The 20,769-nt window shown below is 51.1% G+C and overlaps 1 protein-coding gene across 3 annotated transcripts in view; it reads right to left on the bottom strand.

Annotated features, from left to right (window-relative positions):
- Positions 1 to 694: 694 nt before the first annotated feature.
- tmem94 (transmembrane protein 94) overlaps positions 695 to 20,769 on the bottom strand; it is a 32,217-nt gene continuing 12,142 nt past the window's right edge. For 2 of the 3 annotated variants that reach the window (XM_038304520.1, XM_038304521.1), the window contains exons 11-32: positions 18,587 to 18,643; positions 17,330 to 17,434; positions 13,682 to 13,855; positions 12,708 to 12,923; positions 12,239 to 12,551; positions 11,286 to 11,459; positions 11,113 to 11,215; positions 10,829 to 11,037; positions 10,564 to 10,745; positions 9,328 to 9,460; positions 6,053 to 6,168; positions 5,881 to 5,980; positions 5,302 to 5,410; positions 5,028 to 5,217; positions 4,839 to 4,916; positions 4,678 to 4,763; positions 4,515 to 4,596; positions 3,532 to 3,713; positions 3,329 to 3,423; positions 3,152 to 3,245; positions 2,899 to 3,069; positions 695 to 858 (exon numbers count right to left, since the gene is read on the bottom strand). In XM_038304520.1, coding sequence (XP_038160448.1) covers positions 786 to 858; positions 2,899 to 3,069; positions 3,152 to 3,245; positions 3,329 to 3,423; positions 3,532 to 3,713; positions 4,515 to 4,596; positions 4,678 to 4,763; positions 4,839 to 4,916; positions 5,028 to 5,217; positions 5,302 to 5,410; positions 5,881 to 5,980; positions 6,053 to 6,168; positions 9,328 to 9,460; positions 10,564 to 10,745; positions 10,829 to 11,037; positions 11,113 to 11,215; positions 11,286 to 11,459; positions 12,239 to 12,551; positions 12,708 to 12,923; positions 13,682 to 13,855; positions 17,330 to 17,434; positions 18,587 to 18,643 — 3,042 coding nt within the window. In that variant the 3' untranslated portion in view covers positions 695 to 785. The remainder of the gene's footprint in view (positions 859 to 2,898; positions 3,070 to 3,151; positions 3,246 to 3,328; positions 3,424 to 3,531; positions 3,714 to 4,514; positions 4,597 to 4,677; positions 4,764 to 4,838; positions 4,917 to 5,027; positions 5,218 to 5,301; positions 5,411 to 5,880; positions 5,981 to 6,052; positions 6,169 to 9,327; positions 9,461 to 10,563; positions 10,746 to 10,828; positions 11,038 to 11,112; positions 11,216 to 11,285; positions 11,460 to 12,238; positions 12,552 to 12,707; positions 12,924 to 13,681; positions 13,856 to 17,329; positions 17,435 to 18,586; positions 18,644 to 20,769) is intronic. The other variant, XM_038304522.1, reaches the window with a different exon arrangement.

Below are 20,769 nucleotides of genomic sequence, written 5' to 3'. Positions count from 1 at the left end.
AACGCGTGTAAAACTGGGCCAGCTCCATCCCTCCTCCCTTCTTCCTGCGACCAATCAACACAAGCCTTGCTGACATTCACACAGACACACGATCAGACTCATGTTTACCCTCAGGAGAAAAGGAAAGGGTTAAAACTACAGGAGATGAAATTACCTCCTGATGCTCAGTAATGCTGCTGGGCTTAATAACAGTACCCAATCAGAACATCCCCGTCAAACTGGATCAGACTGAACCGTCTCCATCATTTTATTTCCACTTGAACATGTTGATAAAAACACAGCAGTAACAGACTGGGAACCGGTACCACTTTATTGTTCCATCACTGAACAGGGTGCATGCTGGGTCACCTCAGGTCACCCCTGATGGGGGTTAGGGGGGGTCCCTTAAATCTAAGACATGAATTAAAAGCATAAAAAAACCATTGATTGTTTTTAAGAAATCTTCCAGGATGGACTGGTTTCCCCAAAGATCCAGAGCTGATTGAGGTCCTGGTTCCTCGCTGGGATCAGAGCTTCAGATCTCGCCTCTGATTTTATTTTCATGTTCTTCTCTATAAAATGAAGGCCGAGTTGGTGAGAAGATCCTTAGTGATGGGAGGGGCTAACCATTCCTGGAGAACATGCAGCAGAACATCTGCTCATTCCTCGTCTTTAAACCACATGGAGAACATGGAGGTGCTAATAAAGCCGCTGGAGTCTTCTTCAGATGCTGCTGGGTGGGCGTGGTCATCATTTGGAAGGAACCTGCCAGAACATCACAGTCCTCTGCTGGGACCTTATGTGCCTTAGAAAGGAGAATTCATTCCCAGCTTGGTTTCAAACTGCAGCTTCTGTCTCTTCTGGTAACGAACTCGAGCCCTGAAGAAACAAGAGAACCAATCAGCATCCAGGATCCACCTGCAGGGAAAAGCTGCTGGAGTCTGAGATCTTCGTCTGCTGTGGACTGGAAACTAGTCTGGGTTAACTGGGCGATAGCAACAAGCAGGAACTGGTCTGGGTTAAACAGGCTGTAACAAGAAGCCAGGTCTGGAACTTTTGGCTCTCGAAGAACAACATATTCAGTTGTTTCTGCTAACCCCTTCGAGTAAACCACTTCCTTCTAATTGCTTCCTGCTAACCGCTCCCACATAACCTGTCCCAGCTAACCAGTCCCCGCTAACCGGTTCTAGCTAACCGCTCCCTGCTAACCGCTACGTGATAACCAGTCCCAGCTAACTGCTCCCTGCTAACCGGTTCCAGCTAACCAGTCCCAGCTAACCGCTCCCTGATAACCAGTCCCAGCTAACCAGTCACCGCTAACCGCTCCCTGATAACCAGTCCCAGCTAACCAGTCCCCGCTAACCGGTTCTAGCTAACCGCTCCCTGCTAACCGCTCCCTGATAACCAGTCCCAGCTAACCAGTCCCAGCTAACCGCTCCCTGATAACCAGTCCCAGCTAACCAGTCCCCGCTAACCGGTTCTAGCTAACCGCTCCCTGCTAACCGCTCCGTGATAACCAGTCCCAGCTAACCGCTCCCTACTAACCGCTCCCTGCTAACCAGTCCCCGCTAACCGGTTCTAGCTAACCGCTCCGTGATAACCAGTCCCAGCTAACCGCTCCCTGCTAACCAGTCCCCGCTAACCGGTTCTAGCTAACCGCTCCCTGCTAACCGCTACGTGATAACCAGTCCCAGCTAACTGCTCCCTGCTAACCGGTTCCAGCTAACCAGTCCCAGCTAACCGCTCCCTGATAACCAGTCCCAGCTAACCAGTCCCCGCTAACCGGTTCTAGCTAACCGCTCCCTGCTAACCGCTCCGTGATAACCAGTCCCAGCTAACCGCTCCCTGCTAACCGCTCCCTGCTAACCAGTCCCCGCTAACCAATTCTAGCTAACCGCTCCCTGCTAACCGCTCCGTGATAACCAGTCCCAGCTAACCGCTCCCTGCTAACCGCTCCCTGCTAACCGCTCCCTGCTAACCGCTCCCTGCTAACCAGTCCCCGCTAACCGGTTCTAGCTAACCGCTCCGTGATAACCAGTCCCAGCTAACCGCTCCCTGATAACCAGTCCCAGCTAACCAGTCCCTGCTAACCAGTCCCTGCTAACCAGTCCCCGCTAACCAGTCCCCGCTAACCGGTTATAGGTAACCGCTCCCTGCTAACCAGTCCCAGCTAACCACTTCCTGCTAACCAGTCCCCGCTAACCAGTCCCCGCTAACCGCTCCCTGCTAACCAGTCCCCGCTAACCGCTCCCCGCTAACCAGTTCCCGCTAACCAGTCCCCGCTAACCAGTCCCCGCTAACCAGTCCCCGCTAACCGGTTCTAGCTAACCGCTCCCTGCTAACCGCTCCGTGATAACCAGTCCCAGCTAACCGCTCCCTGATAACCAGTCCCAGCTAACCAGTCCCCGCTAACCAGTCCCCGCTAACCGGTTCCAGCTAACCGCTCCCTGCTAACCAGTCCCTGCTAACCGCTTCCTGCTGACCACTCCCTGATAACCAGTCCCAGCTAACCGCTCCCTGCTAACCAGTCCCAGCTAACCAGTCCCAGCTAACCGCTCCCTGATAACCAGTCCCTGCTAACCAGTCCCCGCTAACTGCTCCCTGCTAACCAGTCCAAGCTAAACGCTCCCTGCTAACCAGTCCCAACTAACCAGTCCCTGCTAACCGCTCCCTGCTAACCAGTCCCTGCTAACCAGTCCCCGCTAGCTGCTCCCTGCTAACCAGTCCAAGCTAAACGCTCCCTGCTAACTGCTCCCTGATAACCAGTCACAGCTAACCAGTCCCTGCTAACCAGTCCCAGCTAACCGCTCCCTGATAACCAGTCCCAGCTGAGCGGTTCCAGCTAACCGGTTCCAGCTAACCCGTCCCTGCTAACCGACCCCAGATAACCAGGCCTTGGTAGAGTCTATGGCTGCGTACCGTATCTCATGCAGTTTCACCACCTCGTTGACCACCACCACCAGCACCGGGGACAAAGAGGCCAGGAGCCAGACCTCCATGGGGATGTTGGCCAGACTGAAGGTCAGAGAGCTACCCTGGTCACGCCACAGCTGGTAATCCACGGTTGCCTGAACACCCTGACCCAGCAATCTGGTAGGAGGAGGTTAAAGGTGAGGAAACGATTTCATGACAGACCTGCTGCACTGAAGGAAGAACGAGCAGGAAGACTTACACCACCGGCACGGTGATGCACCACCAGGTGTTGTTGAAGGGACTCTTCCTCCACAGAGGTTGTGAGCGGTGGACGTAGCTGAGGGAGATCACCACTGAAACCATTTCAACACAAAGAACAGAAGGTTAGACGCCCAATCAGAACCACCAGCACACAGTCACTGCCCTCCATCTCCACCTGTGTGCAGCACAAGGAAACCGGCCAGGAGCTTCTGGGTCAGCAGGAGGCCGTTGGACAGCTCCTTGAACCAAGGGAGAGCCTTTGGCGACGAGCTGCAGAGCCACAAACAGAGAGGAAGTTAGAGTTACTGGACCGCCTCTTCCTCCATGTCTTCAAAGGTTGAGGTGCTGGGTTCCGAGGGATGGTGTCCTCTGACCTACCTGGGAGTGAATAAGGAGCTGCAGTCTATTGTGGTGTTGGGGCTCAGGGTGGTGTTGAGGCTGAGGGTGATGTTGGTCCCGGCGGGGCACACCGACTGCAGGGTGAAGCCAAACACCAGCAGGTACGCACACAGGGTGAGGCCAAACTTCAGGAGGAAACAGCCCAGGAAATAGTTCTGAGTCTGAGGAAACAGGAGGTGACAGAATGGTCCGCTTCAATAGAAGACATGTCCTGGTCAGCTACACACCATGAGGAAGGAGACAATGGGGAACCAACACAGCGGCGTTTAGAAGGTCCTATCAGGACATCCAGAGCTCCATCGCCTGACCCTTAGCCAGACGAGCTCACCAGTACTGCCTTGGTCCACCTGGTGTTCAGGATCGTTGGTCTTGGACGTGTTACCGGTGGTCCGTCCTACGGTGGACCAGCTCATTCCAGAATCTACTGAGGACGTATTTAATTCCCCTTCAGACCCATAAGCTGCTACCATCTTCTCCCTGCTCCACCATGATGGTCTCCCACGGCAACCATAAGGACCAACCTACACCTCTAAAAAGGACTGATGGCCATAACATCCTCCTCATCCATCTCCTCCCTTCCTTCTCTTCTCCGTTCAGTTCAGCCTGGACTGGGAGCTCAAGTATTTTTTATTTTTTTAGACATTAATCAGTTGTTCTTGTTCCTATCAAACTAATGGTTGCCATGGTGATGCATCAAAAGCAAATAGCAGCAATGAGCCTCCCACCACCCAGCACCAAAGAGAAACCGTCTAAAGATTGAAAAGAAGAAAAATAATTAAAGAAAAAGTTATTCAGAGACGGCGCCACCTAAAGACATGCATTGCGAGAAAACACTCAGAGGAAGACCCCCACCTCCTGGAAAGACAGACGCACATTTGGGTGCTTTATTCTGATTCCTCCCATGTGACCAGGCGTTATTTGCGGTAAAATCTGCAATCGTTCCACCTGACAGGACCTCCTACCTTTTTAGGGATGGAATCCAAGTTCTTCCCCGTAGCAACAGTCATGACTGAGCTGTCTGGCGGCTTCCCCAGAAGCGACACACTGCCGAAAAATTACAGACGTTCAAACAGAGCAAAGCTGCAGCGGATTCATCGTTTCTCAGTGTGTGGCGTCGGTGCGTACCTCAATAACGGGCAGCTGAAGCAGGACATCCACAGGATGTCAGTGGTGTTCATGGGTGGAGGAAGCTGAGCGAGACAGGCCAGGACCTGCATGAAAACAGGAAACACTTCATCAGACAGAGCTACTTCAAACCATAGCGTTCCTGTGGTTCACCGTCGTACCTGAACAATAACCAGACTGAGCTGGCACTGCAGAAGGAACAGAAAGCACTTGCGGATGCCAGACGTCGTGTGTCGCGCCTGGAAGAGATTCAGAATAAATATGAGCTGAAGGTCTGCACCGGTTGCTCCGGGGTCCGAACGAAGCTGACGGTCTGCGCTGGGTGCTCCAGGGGCTGAAACGGGACCAACCTGCTCGATAAGTTTGATCAGGCTGACGCTGTTTCCCTGGTGAAAGGACACGGAGCAGCCCAGGCTGTTCAGCTGTCCTGACAGTCTCAGAGGAGACAGTCCTTCAGCATCTCCGTGAAGTCCTCCTCCTGTGGCGTAGCCAAAGGTCTCCCATGAACACTGAGATGGGTACAGAGGGTCCAGCCCAATGCTGTGGAGCCAAGAGATGGAAGACTTATCAGCAGTCCAGGCAGGCTCAGCACCACTAAAGGAAATGATTCTGCCACCTCTGTACCTGAAGTCGCTCTGCAGAAACAGGCGGCTGTTCCGGAAATTGGCGGAGCTTCCCAGACAGCAGGTCACCTCACGGTTCTCCTGCATGATCTTCATCATCTCACACATGGCTGCAGAGAAGAAGACAGAGTCCTGGATGAGTAGTTAACGCTCCTCGTCTCTGATTGGTTACTGTCTCTCTTTCCAAACAGTTCTGGTGTGTCTGCAGGATGAAGACGCCTCTACATCTCTGGATGAGAGCAGTAGAGGGAGGTCTCCACCTCCACACTGAGCCAGTCTGTAATCCTGACGCCTAAAGGAAGCCACCGTCTAACAGTCTGGAAGAGCAGAGCATCAAACTGAGCCAGACTGCAGACAGTAAGAACCCCACCCAGAAAGCAAACCCTATTTCAGGTTCACTTTGGCGTCTTTCTGTTAAACCGCAATCGACCTTCTGGTTTGCTGAAGTGACCAATCAGATTATTCTCTGTTCAAAGTTCAGTCAAACTCTTTTTCTGTTTGCTGACAGAAATGTTTCAAAAACACAAATAAGTTTAAACTTTGCAGGAAAGCGAAGAAAAGAGGAGGAAACGGGACTCACTGTCAGGAGTGCAGTCTGTGAAGAGCGGCACTAAAAGAGGCACGTTGTCGATGTTCTTGAGGTGAGGCCGGACCTGGTGGATCCCACGAGGAAGCTTGGCCTGAACAGGAGCGAACTGTTAAACGCCTCAGACCAAACATGGCTTAGTTAAACTCAGCGAGGCGACCGTTACTCTGTTACAATCCTCCAGGAAGCTGGGCACGTCGCTGTCTGCGGGTTGGAAACTGGCCAGGTCCGACTGAGCCTCCTCCTCCGACAGCAGCGGGCCTTCTGCTTCGTCTCTGGAATCTTCCAAACCAAACAGAGGACAAAGAGCTTAGCTAATTTAGATCTCAGGCACCGCTGCCGAGGGCTAGCTTAGTTAGACCTCAGGCTCCGCTGCCGAGGGCTAGCTTAGTTAGACCTCAGGCCTTACTGCCGAGGGCTAGCTTAGTTAGACATCAGGCCTTACTGCCCAGGGCTAGCTTAGTTAGACATCAGGCCTTACTGCCCAGGGCTAGCTTAGTTAGACCTCAGGCCTTACTGCCCAGGGCTAGCTTAGTTAGACCTCAGGCCCTACTGCCCAGGGCTAGCTTAGTTAGACCTCATGCTCTACTGCCCAGGGCTAGCTTGGTTAGACCTCAGGCTCTACTGCCCAGGGCTAGCTTAGTTAGACCTCATGCCCTACTGCCCAGGGCTAGCTTAGTTAGACCTCATGCCCTACTGCCCAGGGCTAGCTTAGTTAGACCTCAGGCTCTACTGCCCAGGGCTAGCTTAGTTAGACCTCATGCCCTACTGCCCAGGGCTAGCTTAGTTAGACCTCATGCTCTACTGCCCAGGGCTAGCTTAGTTAGACCTCAGGCTCTACTGTCGAGGGCTAGCTTGGTTAGACCTCAGGCTCTACTGCCCAGGGCTAGCTTAGTTAGACCTCATGCCCTACTGCCCAGGGCTAGCTTAGTTAGACCTCAGGCCCTACTGCCCAGGGCTAGCTTAGTTAGACCTCAGGCCCTACTGCCCAGGGCTAGCTTAGTTAGACCTCATGCTCTACTGCCCAGGGCTAGCTTAGTTAGACCTCAGGCTCTACTGCCCAGGGCTAGCTTGGTTAGACCTCAGGCTCTACTGCCCAGGGCTAACTTAGTTAGATCTCAGGCTCCACTGCCCAGGGCTAGCTTAGTTAGACCTCAGGCTCCACTCCCGAGGGATAGCTTAGTTAGACCTCAGGCTCCGCTGCCGAGGGCTAGCTTAGTTAGACCTCAGGCCTTACTGCCGAGGGCTAGCTTAGTTAGACATCAGGCCTTACTGCCCAGGGCTAGCTTAGTTAGACCTCAGGCCTTACTGCCCAGGGCTAGCTTAGTTAGACCTCAGGCCTTACTGCCCAGGGCTAGCTTAGTTAGACCTCAGGCCCTACTGCCCAGGGCTAGCTTAGTTAGACCTCATGCTCTACTGCCCAGGGCTAGCTTGGTTAGACCTCAGGCTCTACTGTCGAGGGCTAGCTTGGTTAGACCTCAGGCTCTACTGCCCAGGGCTAGCTTAGTTAGACCTCATGCCCTACTGCCCAGGGCTAGCTTAGTTAGACCTCAGGCCCTACTGCCCAGGGCTAGCTTAGTTAGACCTCAGGCCCTACTGCCCAGGGCTAGCTTAGTTAGACCTCATGCTCTACTGCCCAGGGCTAGCTTAGTTAGACCTCAGGCTCTACTGCCCAGGGCTAGCTTGGTTAGACCTCAGGCTCTACTGCCCAGGGCTAACTTAGTTAGATCTCAGGCTCCACTGCCCAGGGCTAGCTTAGTTAGACCTCAGGCTCCGCTGCCGAGGGCTAGCTTAGTTAGATCTCAGACTCTACTGTTGAGGGCTAGCTTAGTTAGATCTCAGGCCCTACTGCGGAGGGCTAGCTTAGTTAGACCTCAGGTCCTACTGCCCAGGGCTAGCTTAGTTAGACCTCAGGCCTTACTGCCGAGGGCTAGCTTAGTTAGACCTCAGGCCTTACTGCCGAGGGCTAGCTTAGTTAGACATCAGGCCTTACTGCCGAGGGCTAGCTTAGTTAGACCTCAGGCACCGCTGCCGAGGGCTAGCTTAGTTAGACCTCAGGCCCTACTGCCCAGGGCTAGCTTAGTTAGACCTCAGGCCTTACTGCCGAGGGCTAGCTTAGTTAGACATCAGGCCTTACTGCCGAGGGCTAGCTTAGTTAGACCTCAGGCCCTACTGCCGAGGGCTAGCTTGGTTAGACCTCAGGCCCTACTGCCCAGGGCTAGCTTGGTTAGACCTCAGGCTCTACTGCCGAGGGCTAGCTTAGTTAGACCTCAGGCTCTACTGCCCAGGGCTAGCTTAGTTAGACCTCAGGCTCTACTGCCCAGGGCTAGCTTAGTTAGACCTCAGGCCCTACTGCCGAGGGCTAGCTTAGTTAGACCTCAGGCTCTGCTGCCCAGGGCTAGCTTGGTTAGACCTCATGCTCTACTGCCCAGGGCTAGCTTGGTTAGACCTCAGGCTCTACTGCCGAGGGCTAGCTTGGTTAGACCTCAGGCTCTACTGCCCAGGGCTAGCTTAATTAGACCTCTGGCTCTGCTGCCGAGGGCTAGCTTAGTTAGACCTCATGCCCTACTGCCCAGGGCTAGCTTAGTTAGACCTCAGGCCCTACTGCCCAGGGCTAGCTTAGTTAGACCTCAGGCCCTACTGCCCAGGGCTAGCTTAGTTAGACCTCAGGCCCTACTGCCCAGGGCTAGCTTAGTTAGACCTCATGCTCTACTGCCCAGGGCTAGCTTGGTTAGACCTCATGCTCTACTGCCCAGGGCTAGCTTAGTTAGACCTCAGGCTCCACTGCCGAGGGCTAGCTTAGTTAGACCTCAGGCTCCGCTGCCGAGGGCTAGCTTAGTTAGACCTCAGGCCTTACTGCCGAGGGCTAGCTTAGTTAGACATCAGGCCTTACTGCCCAGGGCTAGCTTAGTTAGATCTCAGGCTCTACTGTTGAGGGCTAGCTTAGTTAGATCTCAGGCCCTACTGCGGAGGGCTAGCTTAGTTAGACCTCAGGTCCTACTGCCCGAAGGCTAGCTTAGTTAGACCTCAGACTCTGCTGCCGAGGGCTAACTTAGTTAGACCTCAGGCTCTGCTGCCGAGGGCTAGCTTAGTTAGACCTCAGGCTCTGCTGCCGAGGGCTAGCTTAGTTAGACCTCAGGCTCTACTGCCCAGGGCTAGCTTAGTTAGACCTCAGGCCTTACTGCCGAGGGCTAGCTTAGTTAGACCTCAGGCTCTACTGTCGAGGGCTAGCTTAGTTAGACCTCAGGCTCTACTGCAGACCCCCAGGCAGAGTCTGGCTGATTGAAAGCAGAGCAGGTGAGCAGCACCAAAGGTCAGAGACCTAGACAGATCTCCGTTTCAGCACCTCTTCCTGTTACCTGTTCAACCCGGAGAACCTAGACAAAGCAGAGCAACCAGGGAAAGGAGGCTATAGACCATGATGCATCTGTGAGTACCTACCGTGGTGGAGGTCTTCATGCAGCGAGCCGTGGCTGGGGCTGGAAGCAGCTCCCTCACATGGGCCGTCTCCGTTTGGAGTCAGAGAGATGTGGCAGTTCCAGCCTGTCTCCAGACCCATCTTCTCTGCAAACACCTACAAGAGCCGCATCGTCAGCAGTTTCTAATCTGAAGCAGAACCCAGGAGGGCTAGTTCCCCCTGAGGCTCCCCCTGTGGTTCTCCCTGTGGTTCCCCCTGTGGTTCTCCCTGTGGTTCCCCCTGTGGTTCTCCCTGTGGTTCCTCCTGTGGTTCTCCCTGTGGTTCCTCCTGTGGTTCTCCCTATGGTTCTCCCTGTGGTTCTTCCTATGGTTCACCTTGAGATTCTCCCTATGGTTCCCCTTGAGGTTCTCTCTGTGGTTCTCCCTGAGGTTCTCCCTGAAGTTCCCCGAGGTTCTACCTGAAGTTCCCCCTGAGGTTCTACCTGAAGTTCTCCCTGTGGTTCTACCTGAGGTTCTCCCTGTGGTTCTACTTGAGGTTCTCCCTGTGGTGCCCCCTGTGGTTATTCCTGAGGTTCCCCCTGTGGATCTCCCTGAGGTTCTCCTAGTGGTTCCCCCTGAGGCTCTCCCCTGTGGTTCCCCCAGTGGTTCTGCCTGTGGTTCTCCTTAAGGTTCCCCCCGAGGTTCCCCCCTGTGGTTCCCCCAGTGGTTCTCCCTGAGGATCTCCCATGTGGTTCTCCCCTGAGGTCCCCCCAGTGGTTCTGTCCCAGTCATTGTTGGTTCTGGTTAAATCTGTTTCGTCTCCTGTTGAACAGAAACTCTGCTGTTCTGGTTGGGTCATATCTGATGGGTCTTGTGACCCAGAGCTAAGCTAACTAAGCTAATGGTTGGTCTGAAATTTAGCTGAACAAAAACGTTTTTGGTTTTCTGATGGAGGATTGATTCTAGCTGAGCAGGGCCCAGCCCAAAGTTGAGAAGCAGAACCAGGTTAATTTAGCCACAGGTTAGCGCAGCCTGTGGCCAGTAAGGGAGCTAAACCTGGAACGTCCAGCCCTGGTGTCCCCTAGTGGCCGGTGGAGTTTCTTTTTTTTTTTTTATTTCAGCTGCCATTTAAAAAGTTCTAAAAACACAGATGGGTCGGGTCAGGACCGGATCTTGAAGATCCTGTGCTTGTTGGATCCAATGGCTTCTATGGCACCGTATGCTAACATTCCAGGTCAGCAGTCAGACCCCGCGGTCCATGCCAACCTCAGAACCGCTCACCTTGCTGCGGAGCTCATCCTCCATGGAGAAATAAACGAAGCGAATGCAGGCGGTGACCAAGGCATCGATGAGGCGGACCGTGTCCAGCTTCGCCTGGAACTGAGACGACACCATCCCCATGAAGATCTGACCGCTCAGCGCCTGAACGCAGTCTTCCCGCTCCACGCCCTCTCCGATCCCCTCTGCGTGACCCAGAAACAGACCCAGACAGAATTCGTTAGCAGCGTTAACAGTCGTTGGGCTGCTCCTGGTGCGCCGCCCTCACCATCTGAGCTCCAGCTGTTCCTCAACAGGCTGTGTTTGATGGGCGTGGTGGAGGGCAGCTCCACCCCGGAGAACAGGCAGGGGCCCGAGGCCAGCTGCACACATTTCCCATCCAGCTGGCTGGACAGCGACACCTGCATGGGTTTGTAGGCGAAGGCGGAGCAGTAACCGGACAACACGGCCCGCTGGTAGAAGTCCAGAACTTTTTTCCTGGAACACAGAGCAGAAAATGGGTCGCAGGTTCAGATCAAACTGACCATGGAGCCCAAAGGTCCACTATCAGACCTGTCCGAACCCGAGAGAGGGTAGATATCCGTCCCATCCCAGAAGTCTGTGCAGGCCTCCAGGATGAGGTCGGCCGAACCGTGGGACAACATCTGGACACTATCTGCAGAAAGACAGGACGGGTTGGCATGGAAACCGCTTCTTTCTATCAGCAGGGCGCTGAAGGGACTTACTGGAGGAGGAGTCTCTCACACACAGAGACATGAGGTGGGAGATGGGGGGCTGGCGTTTGGTGAAGTAGGGGAGGCGGCGGGAGGCCAGCTCCTTGGTGGTCTCTCTGGATGGCAGCTGGTAGAGGGTCAGGTGGTTCTCCTGCTGGAACAGCTCCCTGGCTCCAGGAGTGAACCCTGGAGGAGAAGCAGAAAAGCTGTGAGGAGGAGGTTTATCAGACACTACAAACAGCCATAAAATGGGTCAGAACCAGAGTCCTAAAACTAGGAAAGGAGCGGCTCCCAGTTCCTTCCTGATCTGAGGGACGACTGGACCTGCTGCCTTGCTCTGATCTCCTGCCTCCGGTGTCTAGTTTTGGAGCCATCAACCTGAGTGCCAACGAACCCGTCTTTTCTGTGTGCTTAGCTCCATCTCTGACACCAACAGACCACCAGCTGATCAAAGGCTGGATGGTTTTATCCTGGCAGTAACCGTGGCAAACCCTCCCAACAGCAGAAAAACAACACCAGGCTCTGATAAAATGGTCCTAAATGTTCTATATTAATATACAGAACATGTTCCACCTTTCACCATTTGGCAGTTTAGATATTTCTATGTCTGCTTCTGTCTCCTTGAACTCCAGTCGGCCTCAGCAGATGGCCGCTCACACTGAGCCTGGTTCTGCTGGAGGTTTCTTCCTGTTCAAAGGTAGTTTTTCCTCTCCACTGTCGCTACAAGCATGCTTAGTGTGAGGGATTGCTGAAGAGTCAATGAGTCGATGCAATCAACTATATATTTATATAGAGTTTAGAATGTTTAGTATTAAAATCGGATGTTTGTTGCTCTGTGCTTGGCTGGTTGCTAGGAGTTGTAGAGACGGAGCCGACCCGCACGGCAGAGCGGTTGTGAGCGCGGTGCTCAGACTAAAACAGAAATGACGTCTATGAATGAAAGAAAGGCTGCCTGCCGGCGTCACCTATGAGCCTGGAGAGCTCGCAGAGGCCCCAGGGGACGTAGACAGGAAGAACGGAGCCGTGGCTCTCCTGCAACGCTAGGTTGGACAGGTGGTCAGAGAAGCGGCACAGCTGCTGTGTCACCGCCGCATTGCACAGGTTCAGCATGATGTTGAGGCCCAGCGGCTTGAGGGAGGGCAGGTGGCACTGCCAGGAGAGATCGTCGAACTGGATGCTGGTCGGGTTCTGCTGGTCCTGAGACAGACTCAGCATCTCCAGGTGGTAGTCGCACACAAAGTCCTCCGCCTCTGCTTCTGGGCAGCCCACAGCAAAGTCCTGGAAAACAAAGACAGATGAGAACCTGTACGGCAGCTGGAACGCTCCCCTAAATGTTTACAGTGAGCAGAAGGTTTACATCTGACGGACCAGAACCTTCCAGCTCTACTGGTTCCCCCTGAAGGTCCAACTGGCAGCAGAAACATGTGCCGATACCTGCTCATTCTCGCCTCCCTCCGTGTCATGGCTGAAGCTCACGTTGGATCCAGAGTGGTGCTTGGTCCGACACTGAGCGGGCTGATGGGGCCGTCGGAGCTGGACCGCTTCAGGGGCGCAAGGCGGGTTGTGAGCCGCCTCACTGGGCTCGGATGATCCGTCCTGCTGGGCAGCGGGCGTCTCCGATGGACAGAGGAGAGTCTCTGCTTCCTGAGGCTGTGGGAGAGACCAGATCATTGGTGGCCTGGCTCACCACGATTCACCAGGAACCAGGCAGGAACCAGGCAGGAACCGAGCAGAACCAGGCAGGAACCGAGCAGAACCAGGCAGGAACCGAGCAGAACCAGGCAGGGACAGAGCAAAACCAGGCAGGAACAGAGCAAAACCAGGCAGGAACAGAGCAGAACCAGGCAGGAACCGAGCAGAACCAGGCAGGGACAGAGCAAAACCAGGCAGGAACAGAGCAAAACCAGGCAGGAACAGAGCAGAACCAGGCAGGAACAGAGCAGAACCAGGCAGGAACCGAGCAGAACCAGGCAGGAACCGAGCAGAACCAGGCAGGGACAGAGCAAAACCAGGCAGGAACAGAGCAAAACCAGGCAGGAACCGAGCAGAACCAGGCAGGGACAGAGCAAAACCAGGCAGGAACAGAGCAAAACCAGGCAGGAACAGAGCAAAACCAGGCAGGAACAGAGCAGAACCAGGCAGGGACAGAGCAGAACCAGGCAGGAACAGAGCAGAACCAGGCAGGGACAGTGCAGAACCAGGCAGGGACAGTGCAGAACCAGGCAGGGACAGTGCAGAACCAGGCAGGGACAGAGCAGAACCAGGCAGAAACAGAACAGAACCAGGCAGGAACAGCGCAGAACCAGGCAGGAACAGGCAGGAACCAAGCAGAACCAGGAAGGAACAGAGCAGAGCAGGGTTGTTAGAAATGAAAGCCTTCCTGATTAAGACGCCACAGACTGCTTCACCTCGTCCCTGTCGTCCTCCATCTCCAGGTGGCAGTAGGAGTTCATGGAGAGGTCATCTCGGAGGTCTTCCTGGCTGTTGTGAGGCGGTTCCACCCTCCCACTGAAGAACAGCACCGTCTCTGGACTCGGGTTCGGCCATGACAGAATCCCCTGCTTGTCCACGCAGCACAGCACCTGCAGAACACAGAGAGCCAAGGGTCACAGGTCGCCATGGAAACAGGCCCCAGGGATTATATTTCTGGTGGTTCCTCCTTAGAACACAGAGAAATAAGGGCGTCCCTAGGCCTCAGCAGCTCTCCAGGGAGGGTCCCCAGACCATGACACTTCCACCTCCATGCTTCAGCTGAACTGAAGCGGAGAGAAGGTTCCAGTTAGTGAAGGACATCACCGCAGATGTCCTGAATGGGTACCATGGTAACCGCAGCCAAGAGAGCGCAGAAGCCCAGCGTTTAACTGAGGTGTGGGAGAGGAGCAGGAGGAGAGTAGGTTCAGATTAACGAGGTCGTCAGATTATGGACTGAACTGTGCCGTCTCGGGTCGGTCCCAGGTCAGCGTACAGGGCCGGTCCTGGGTCAGCATCCCGGGGCCGTCCCGGGTTCCTCTCTGATTTGGTATTAAATACTGACAGGGTCATGATAGTGGGAGATTTTAACATCCATGCTGACATTGAAGGTGATGGGTGATGGGTTAAGAGCAGCCTTTAAAGGAGAAGTTAACTTTTTAACACTTTAAGCCCATTTTCTGTAGTGTCCAGGATGAAATCGAATGATCGACACCAAAATTTTGACAATTGGTCCTGTCTCTGCTTTTTGGCTCATTTAGAATCACCCCCTGGCTGCTTTAGAATGGCTTCCATAGAGCATGTCCGATAATGTCCTTAAAACAACCTTAAACGTTCTTTTTTTAAAATATGCTACTCACCGGGTCGTCAGCGCTGTTCAATGATGTTCCAAAAAAAGTTTCGTAAAGAAAAAACGTTCCTGTAGTGTTTTATTTAGCATTTTGTAAATCCCATTGAGTTCTGTAGGAATAGTCAATATTCCCCTGCCACCGGAAACGGAAATGGGGCCTGTTTACACAGTTGTAGTCTTTTCGCTTCACTCTGTGTACTCCGACGTCGAGAATCAAGAATCCACCTTTCGTATTCCATTTTCAGAGTTGTTTAAAGTGTTTAACAGAGACGTTAGCACCTCGACGTCGGAGTACACAGAGTGAAGGGAAAAGACTACAACTAAGCATAAACAGGCCCCATTTCCGTTTCCGGTGGCAGGGGAATATTGACTATTCCAACAGAACTCAATGGGATTTACAAAATGCTAAATAAAACAAGACAGGAATGTTTTTTCTTTACGAAACTTTTTTTGGAACGTCATTGAACAGCGCTGACGACCCGGTGAGTAGCATATTTTAAGGTTGTTTTAAGGACATTATCGGACATGCACAATGGAAGCCATTCTAAAGCAGCCAGGGGTGGATTCTAAATGAGCCAAAAAGCAGAGACAGGACCAATTGTCAAAATTTTGGTGTCGATCATTCGATTTCATCCTGGACACTACAGAAAATGGGCTAAAAGTGTTAAAAACCGGAATTCTCCTTTAATAGAGGAGAGTAACAATAATCCTCTGGTAAAACCGTCTATTCCACCTGCTCTTAGCAGGAATGATTTCGTGGGATTCTTTATAAATAAGATTGATCTTATTAAAAATAAGATCATTAGCACTCCTCTATCCACGATTGGTTTGTCTCTGGAGCGTTGGGCAGCATCTGAGGTAGTCATGGAATCTGAACCGGGTCCGTGAGGCAGACACTCTGTCTACTTTTAAGGCTAGGCTTAAAACTTTCCTTTTTGATAAAGCTTATAGTTAGAGTGGCTCAGGTTATCCTGAGCTATCTCTATAGTTATGCTGCTATAGGTTTGGACTGCTGGAGGACATAGGGACCCCTTTTTCATCATTCTATCTCTATTCTCCCACTCTGCAGAATCTGTTAGTTCAATCTCTAACGTTCTGCTCTCTCTGCTTTTTCTCATAGTATCTTCATCTGGTCTGTTCCTGTTTGGCTGTGAGAGATTCATCCTGGAGAGAAATATCAGCTGTGCTGCTGCCATCAACACCCTTGTTTCTAGATGTTGGAGATTGGCCTGTTTTTCAGTGTAATTCTGTTTCTCTGACAGTTGCCTGTTGTATCTATGCTTCTTTTTCTATGTTTGCTTCTGTCTCCTTGAACCCCAGTCGGCCTCAGCAGATGGCCGGGCGACAGTGGCGTTGGATGTAGGAGTTTACCCTGAAATAGAAGGACTTTCAGTGTCATTGTGTCCTTGGGCAAGACCCTTCACCTGCACTGTCTACTGATTGTGGTCAGAGGCCCAGTGGCGCCAGTGTACGGCAGCCTCCCTTCTGTCAGTAAGCTACAATGTAGCTTGCCACCATCAGTGTGTGAGTGTGTGCGTGAATGGGTGAATGACTGAATGTAGTAGGGCTGCAACTAACGATTATTTTAAAAATCGATGAATCGGCCGATTATTTTTTCGATTAATCGATGAATCGGACAAAAAATATTTTTTATACTAACCTCTTTATTCCAAAATAAACAGGTTGTTCGTTAACTGTACTGGTGCAATATGAAAAATAAATGTTTGTGTTAAAACTACGCAAACTTACATGAGAAATGTAGCTGTACATCCACAAAACATAGGGTACTTTGTTTAATAAAGCGCAAAAAAAGACATTTTTGTTTTTAAAAGCCCCTAAGGGGCTCAAACAATAGGTCCCCCCATTTCATCAAATTAGATTTTTTTAGACTAGAAGAATTCTGCCTTTTACGACAGGAAAGTATAGCAGTTAACGTTGCTACTTGAGAAAATACTGAACCATAGAGATAAAAATAGCCCTGTGATTCAAATTATAAATTGTATTTGGAATAAAAATGAGAGAACAAGGGGTGGTAAAAAACACATCCTCCAAAGACAGATATTTACATGGGAATGTGGCAGATAATTAATTGACATATTACTGATCTTGCTGGATTTTATTCTGCTTTACTTCCATAAATTGCAGGATCTTCTTTACTTTATCTTTGCCAGAAGATTTAAACTTTAAAAGCCTTGCCCTCATAATTTGCAAGTTAATTTATTTAAAAAGGCTATTTTAATTATTGTGATCAATTTGCGCCGTCAATCCTGGCGCATGCGCGCTTCATTTGCAGTCTGGACGCTGAAACATCCTGCGGCTCTGACTGCAGCGCTGAGAGGGACTCCTGCGGGAGAACGGGGTTGAGATGGGGGAGGCGCCTCACGGCAGCAGCTGCCGCTGGAGGACAAGATTAGGAACGATACATGCTTTCACATAAGAGTCTCCAAAAGCCGCCAGTGACACCGTAAAAAGTCGCCACATTTGTCGCTAGTCGCTTTTTTTTTAAATAGTCGCTGGAGGGGTCTGAATAGTCGCTAAATATAGCGACAAAGTCGCTGAGTTGGCAACACTTCATAAATATGGCCCCTGTCTGTAACAGAGCGTCTCAGACACCACAGAGAAAAATCACTTTGAGGCTCACGCTTTCTGAGGTGAATTAAAACATTAAACACAGGATACCTGCAAAAATGAAAAGTTGGTTATTAAAGACAATGCTAGGAAATCAGGTCCGACTCACAGTGACAGAGCCCAGAGTGTGCAGAAGGCTGGATGTGTAGCACAGCGTCTCCGATTCTCCCTTCATGACTCGAACCATGTGCCTCCAGACGCAGCGCAGCATCTCCTGCAGGTCACACACAGGACAAGAATGACCTTGCAAAACAACAAGACACCTTCACCAGCTTTATGAGGACAGCAGCTCTGAACTGAAGGATACCGGCACCAATACTGGTGCCAAGCAGTGAGAATCCAATAGAAAGGGAAAATTCAGCATACTAAACCACACACTGGTGGTTTAGCCAGATACGTCTTCAGTCAGCAGCCATTAAACAGGAGGAAAGCTCTTAAATGAGAAGCGACTGAGGCAGGAACAGCAGAAGAACCTTTATAGAAGAACTGAACAAACCACAAGCACCGGATCTCAAGAGTTTTCAGAGAAAAATGAACAGAAGCCATTAGACTTTACAGATCAGCTTTATGTTATTTCATCCACCGCCTCATTCGTCAGCATCATCAGTGCAGCTAGGATCTAATCCAGTAAAAGCAACGCGGCAGAAAAAAAAAATAAAAATACGAGGCAGGAGGCATCTAAAGCTCCCCAGCCTGCAGACAGAAGACTGTTCTAGACCTGAACAATGAAGAAGATCAACAACCGAGGAGGATAGATCCAGGGCTAACCTGGAAACCTGCTGCTTACAGGAGGAACTCCTCCATCCTGAGCTACCGCCGGCTCAAAGGATGTAGAGAGAACAGCTAATGACATATCGTCTGATTGAGGCATATTAAGTAAGACCCCAAAGAATGAACACACTGGACAGACAATCTGGAGGAAACCATTCTCAGGGTTATGTCTCTGAGACAGATTTATGTGAAGCAAAGATGAACAAACCAGAGAATGAGACAGCAGAGGACAGCACTCAGGGCAGAAGCTGAGAAAAATGAAGGCATGCTTAAAGTGAGAGAGCAGCGCCTGTCCAACATGGACACCAAGAGGTCTCCACACATGATGGAACCCAAACTGAGTCATGTTGGAAATACCAGCTGCCGTGCAAAAAAACAAGGAAAAAGAGTGAGTGAGATGCAGAGGATGTCCCATGCCTTTGATGGGTTCAATAACAAAATCAAATGATGGAAGCTTGTGCTAAAGATTCAGCAGAGATATGGGGCTGAAGGCCACAAGGGGGAGCAGCAGAACAGAGAAGATCAAGGCAGGCTGAGGTGGAGCTGGGATTGAAGCAGGTGTGAGACGTGTTAGCGGGACAGAGAAGGGTTATACCTGCGAGGAAACTGCTTCTGTGTAGCTGCTTAGAGTGTCCTCAGAGAACTTAGCAAGCTAGGGCAGAAGAAGAAGCTAGTTAAAGGCTGGTGGAGAATCTCCTCTGTACCAGTGTGTGTGCTCCCATCCTAGCATCAGAGTGAGGACCATTTATCCCATTTAAAGGTGAGGAAAGTTTGTCCCAAAATGAGGACATTTTGATGTTCTTCACTTTGGAGCTGCTAACAGGTTGGCTGAGGACTAAGATGTGCATTAAAATTTAAATGTCCTTTTTGTCAGAGATAGGGAGGCTTTGGTAACCGGTAGGGTTTCTGTCAGGGATAGGGACGCTCTGGTAACCGGTAGGGTTTCTCTCAGGGATAGGGACGCTCTGGTAACCGGTAGGGTTTCTCTCAGGGATGGGGACGCTCTGGTAACCGGTAGGGTTTCTCTCAGCGATAGGGACGCTCTGGTAACCGGTAGGGTTTCTCTCAGGGATAGGGACGCTCTGGTAACCGGTAGGGTTTCTGTCAGGGATAGGGACGCTCTGGTAACCGGTAGGGTTTCTGTCAGGGATAGGGACGCTCTGGTAACCGGTAGGGTTTCTCTCAGGGATAGGGACGCTCTGGTAACCGGTAGGGTTTCTCTCAGGGATAGGGACGCTCTGGTAACCGGTAGGGTTTCTCTCAGGGATAGGGACGCTCTGGTAACCGGTAGGGTTTCTCTCAGCGATAGGGACGCTCTGGTAACCGGTAGGGTTTCTCTCAGCGATAGGGACGCTCTGGTAACCGGTAGTGTTTCTCTCAGTGATAGGGACGCTCTGGTAACCGGTAGGGTTTCTCTCAGGGATAGGGACGCTCTGATAACCGGTAGGGTTTCTCTCAGGGATAGGGACGCTCTGGCAACCGGTAGGGTTTCTCTCAGGGATAGGGACGCTCTGATAACCGGTAGGGTTTCTCTCAGCGATAGGGACGCTCTGGTAACCTGTAGGGTTTCTCTTAGCGATAGGGACGCTCTGATAACCGGTAGGGTTTCTCTCAGGGATAGGGACGCTCTGGTAACCGGTAGGGTTTCTCTCAGGGATAGGGACGCTCTGGTAAACTGTAGGGTTTCTCCCAGGGATAGGGACGCTCTGGTAACCGGTAGTGTTTCTCTCAGCGATAGGGACACTCTGGTAACCGGTAGGGTTTCTCTCAGGGATAGGGCTGCTCTGGTAACCGGTAGGGTTTCTCTAAGGGATAGGGACGCTCTGGTAACCGCTAGGGTTTCTCTCAGGGATAGGGACGCTCTGGTAACCGGCAGGGTTTCTGTCAGGGATAGGGACGCTCTGGTAACCGGTAGGGTTTTTGTCAGGGATAGGGACGCTCTTGTAACTGGTCGGGAGCGACGGTGGGCCAGTAGAGTGTTGGTCGGTCAGTCTTCCATCAAACCAAATGTTTTTAATGTTTTATGGTTGTGATCTACCACCGCTATATCCAATGTAGACTAGGGCTGCAACTAACGATTATTTTAAAAATCGATGAATCGGCCGATTATTTTTTCGATTAATCGATGAATCGGACAAAAAAAAAATTTTATATTAACTTCTTTATTCCAAAATAAACATTTTAGACAGAACAAACAAGCACACAAGTACAGGTTGCTCATTAACTGTACTGGTGCAATATGAAAAATAAATGTTTGTGTAAAAACTACGCAAACTTACATGAGAAATGTAGCTGTACATCCACAAAATATAGGCTACTTTGTTTCATAAAGCGCAAAAAGAGACAGGCATTTTTGTTTTTTAAAGCCCCTAAGGGGTTCAAACAATAGGTCCCCCCATTTCAACAAATGAGTTTTTTTTAGACTAGAAGAGTTCTGCCTTTTAAGACAGGAAAGTATAGCAGTTAAGTTGCTACTTGAGAAAATACTGAACCAGAAAGATAAAAATAGCCCTGTGATTCTAATTATAAATTGTATTTGGAATAAAAATGAGAGAACTAGGGGTGGTAAAAAACACATCCTCCAAAGACAGATATTTACATGGGAATGTGGCAGATAATTAATTGACATATTACTGATCTTGCTGGATTTTGTTCTGCTTTACTTCCATAAATTGCAGGATCTTCTTTTCTTTATCTTTGCCAGAAGATTTAAACTTTAAAAGCCTTGCCCTCATAATTTGCAAGTTAATTTATTTATAAAGAAAATATAAACGCTGC

The sequence above is a fragment of the Cyprinodon tularosa genome, unplaced genomic scaffold (genome assembly GCF_016077235.1).
Source record: "Cyprinodon tularosa strain WSP-4 unplaced genomic scaffold, ASM1607723v1 ctg537, whole genome shotgun sequence".
NCBI classification, from domain to species: domain Eukaryota; kingdom Metazoa; phylum Chordata; class Actinopteri; order Cyprinodontiformes; family Cyprinodontidae; genus Cyprinodon; species Cyprinodon tularosa.
This window is presented reverse-complemented; position numbering and strand designations above follow the sequence as displayed.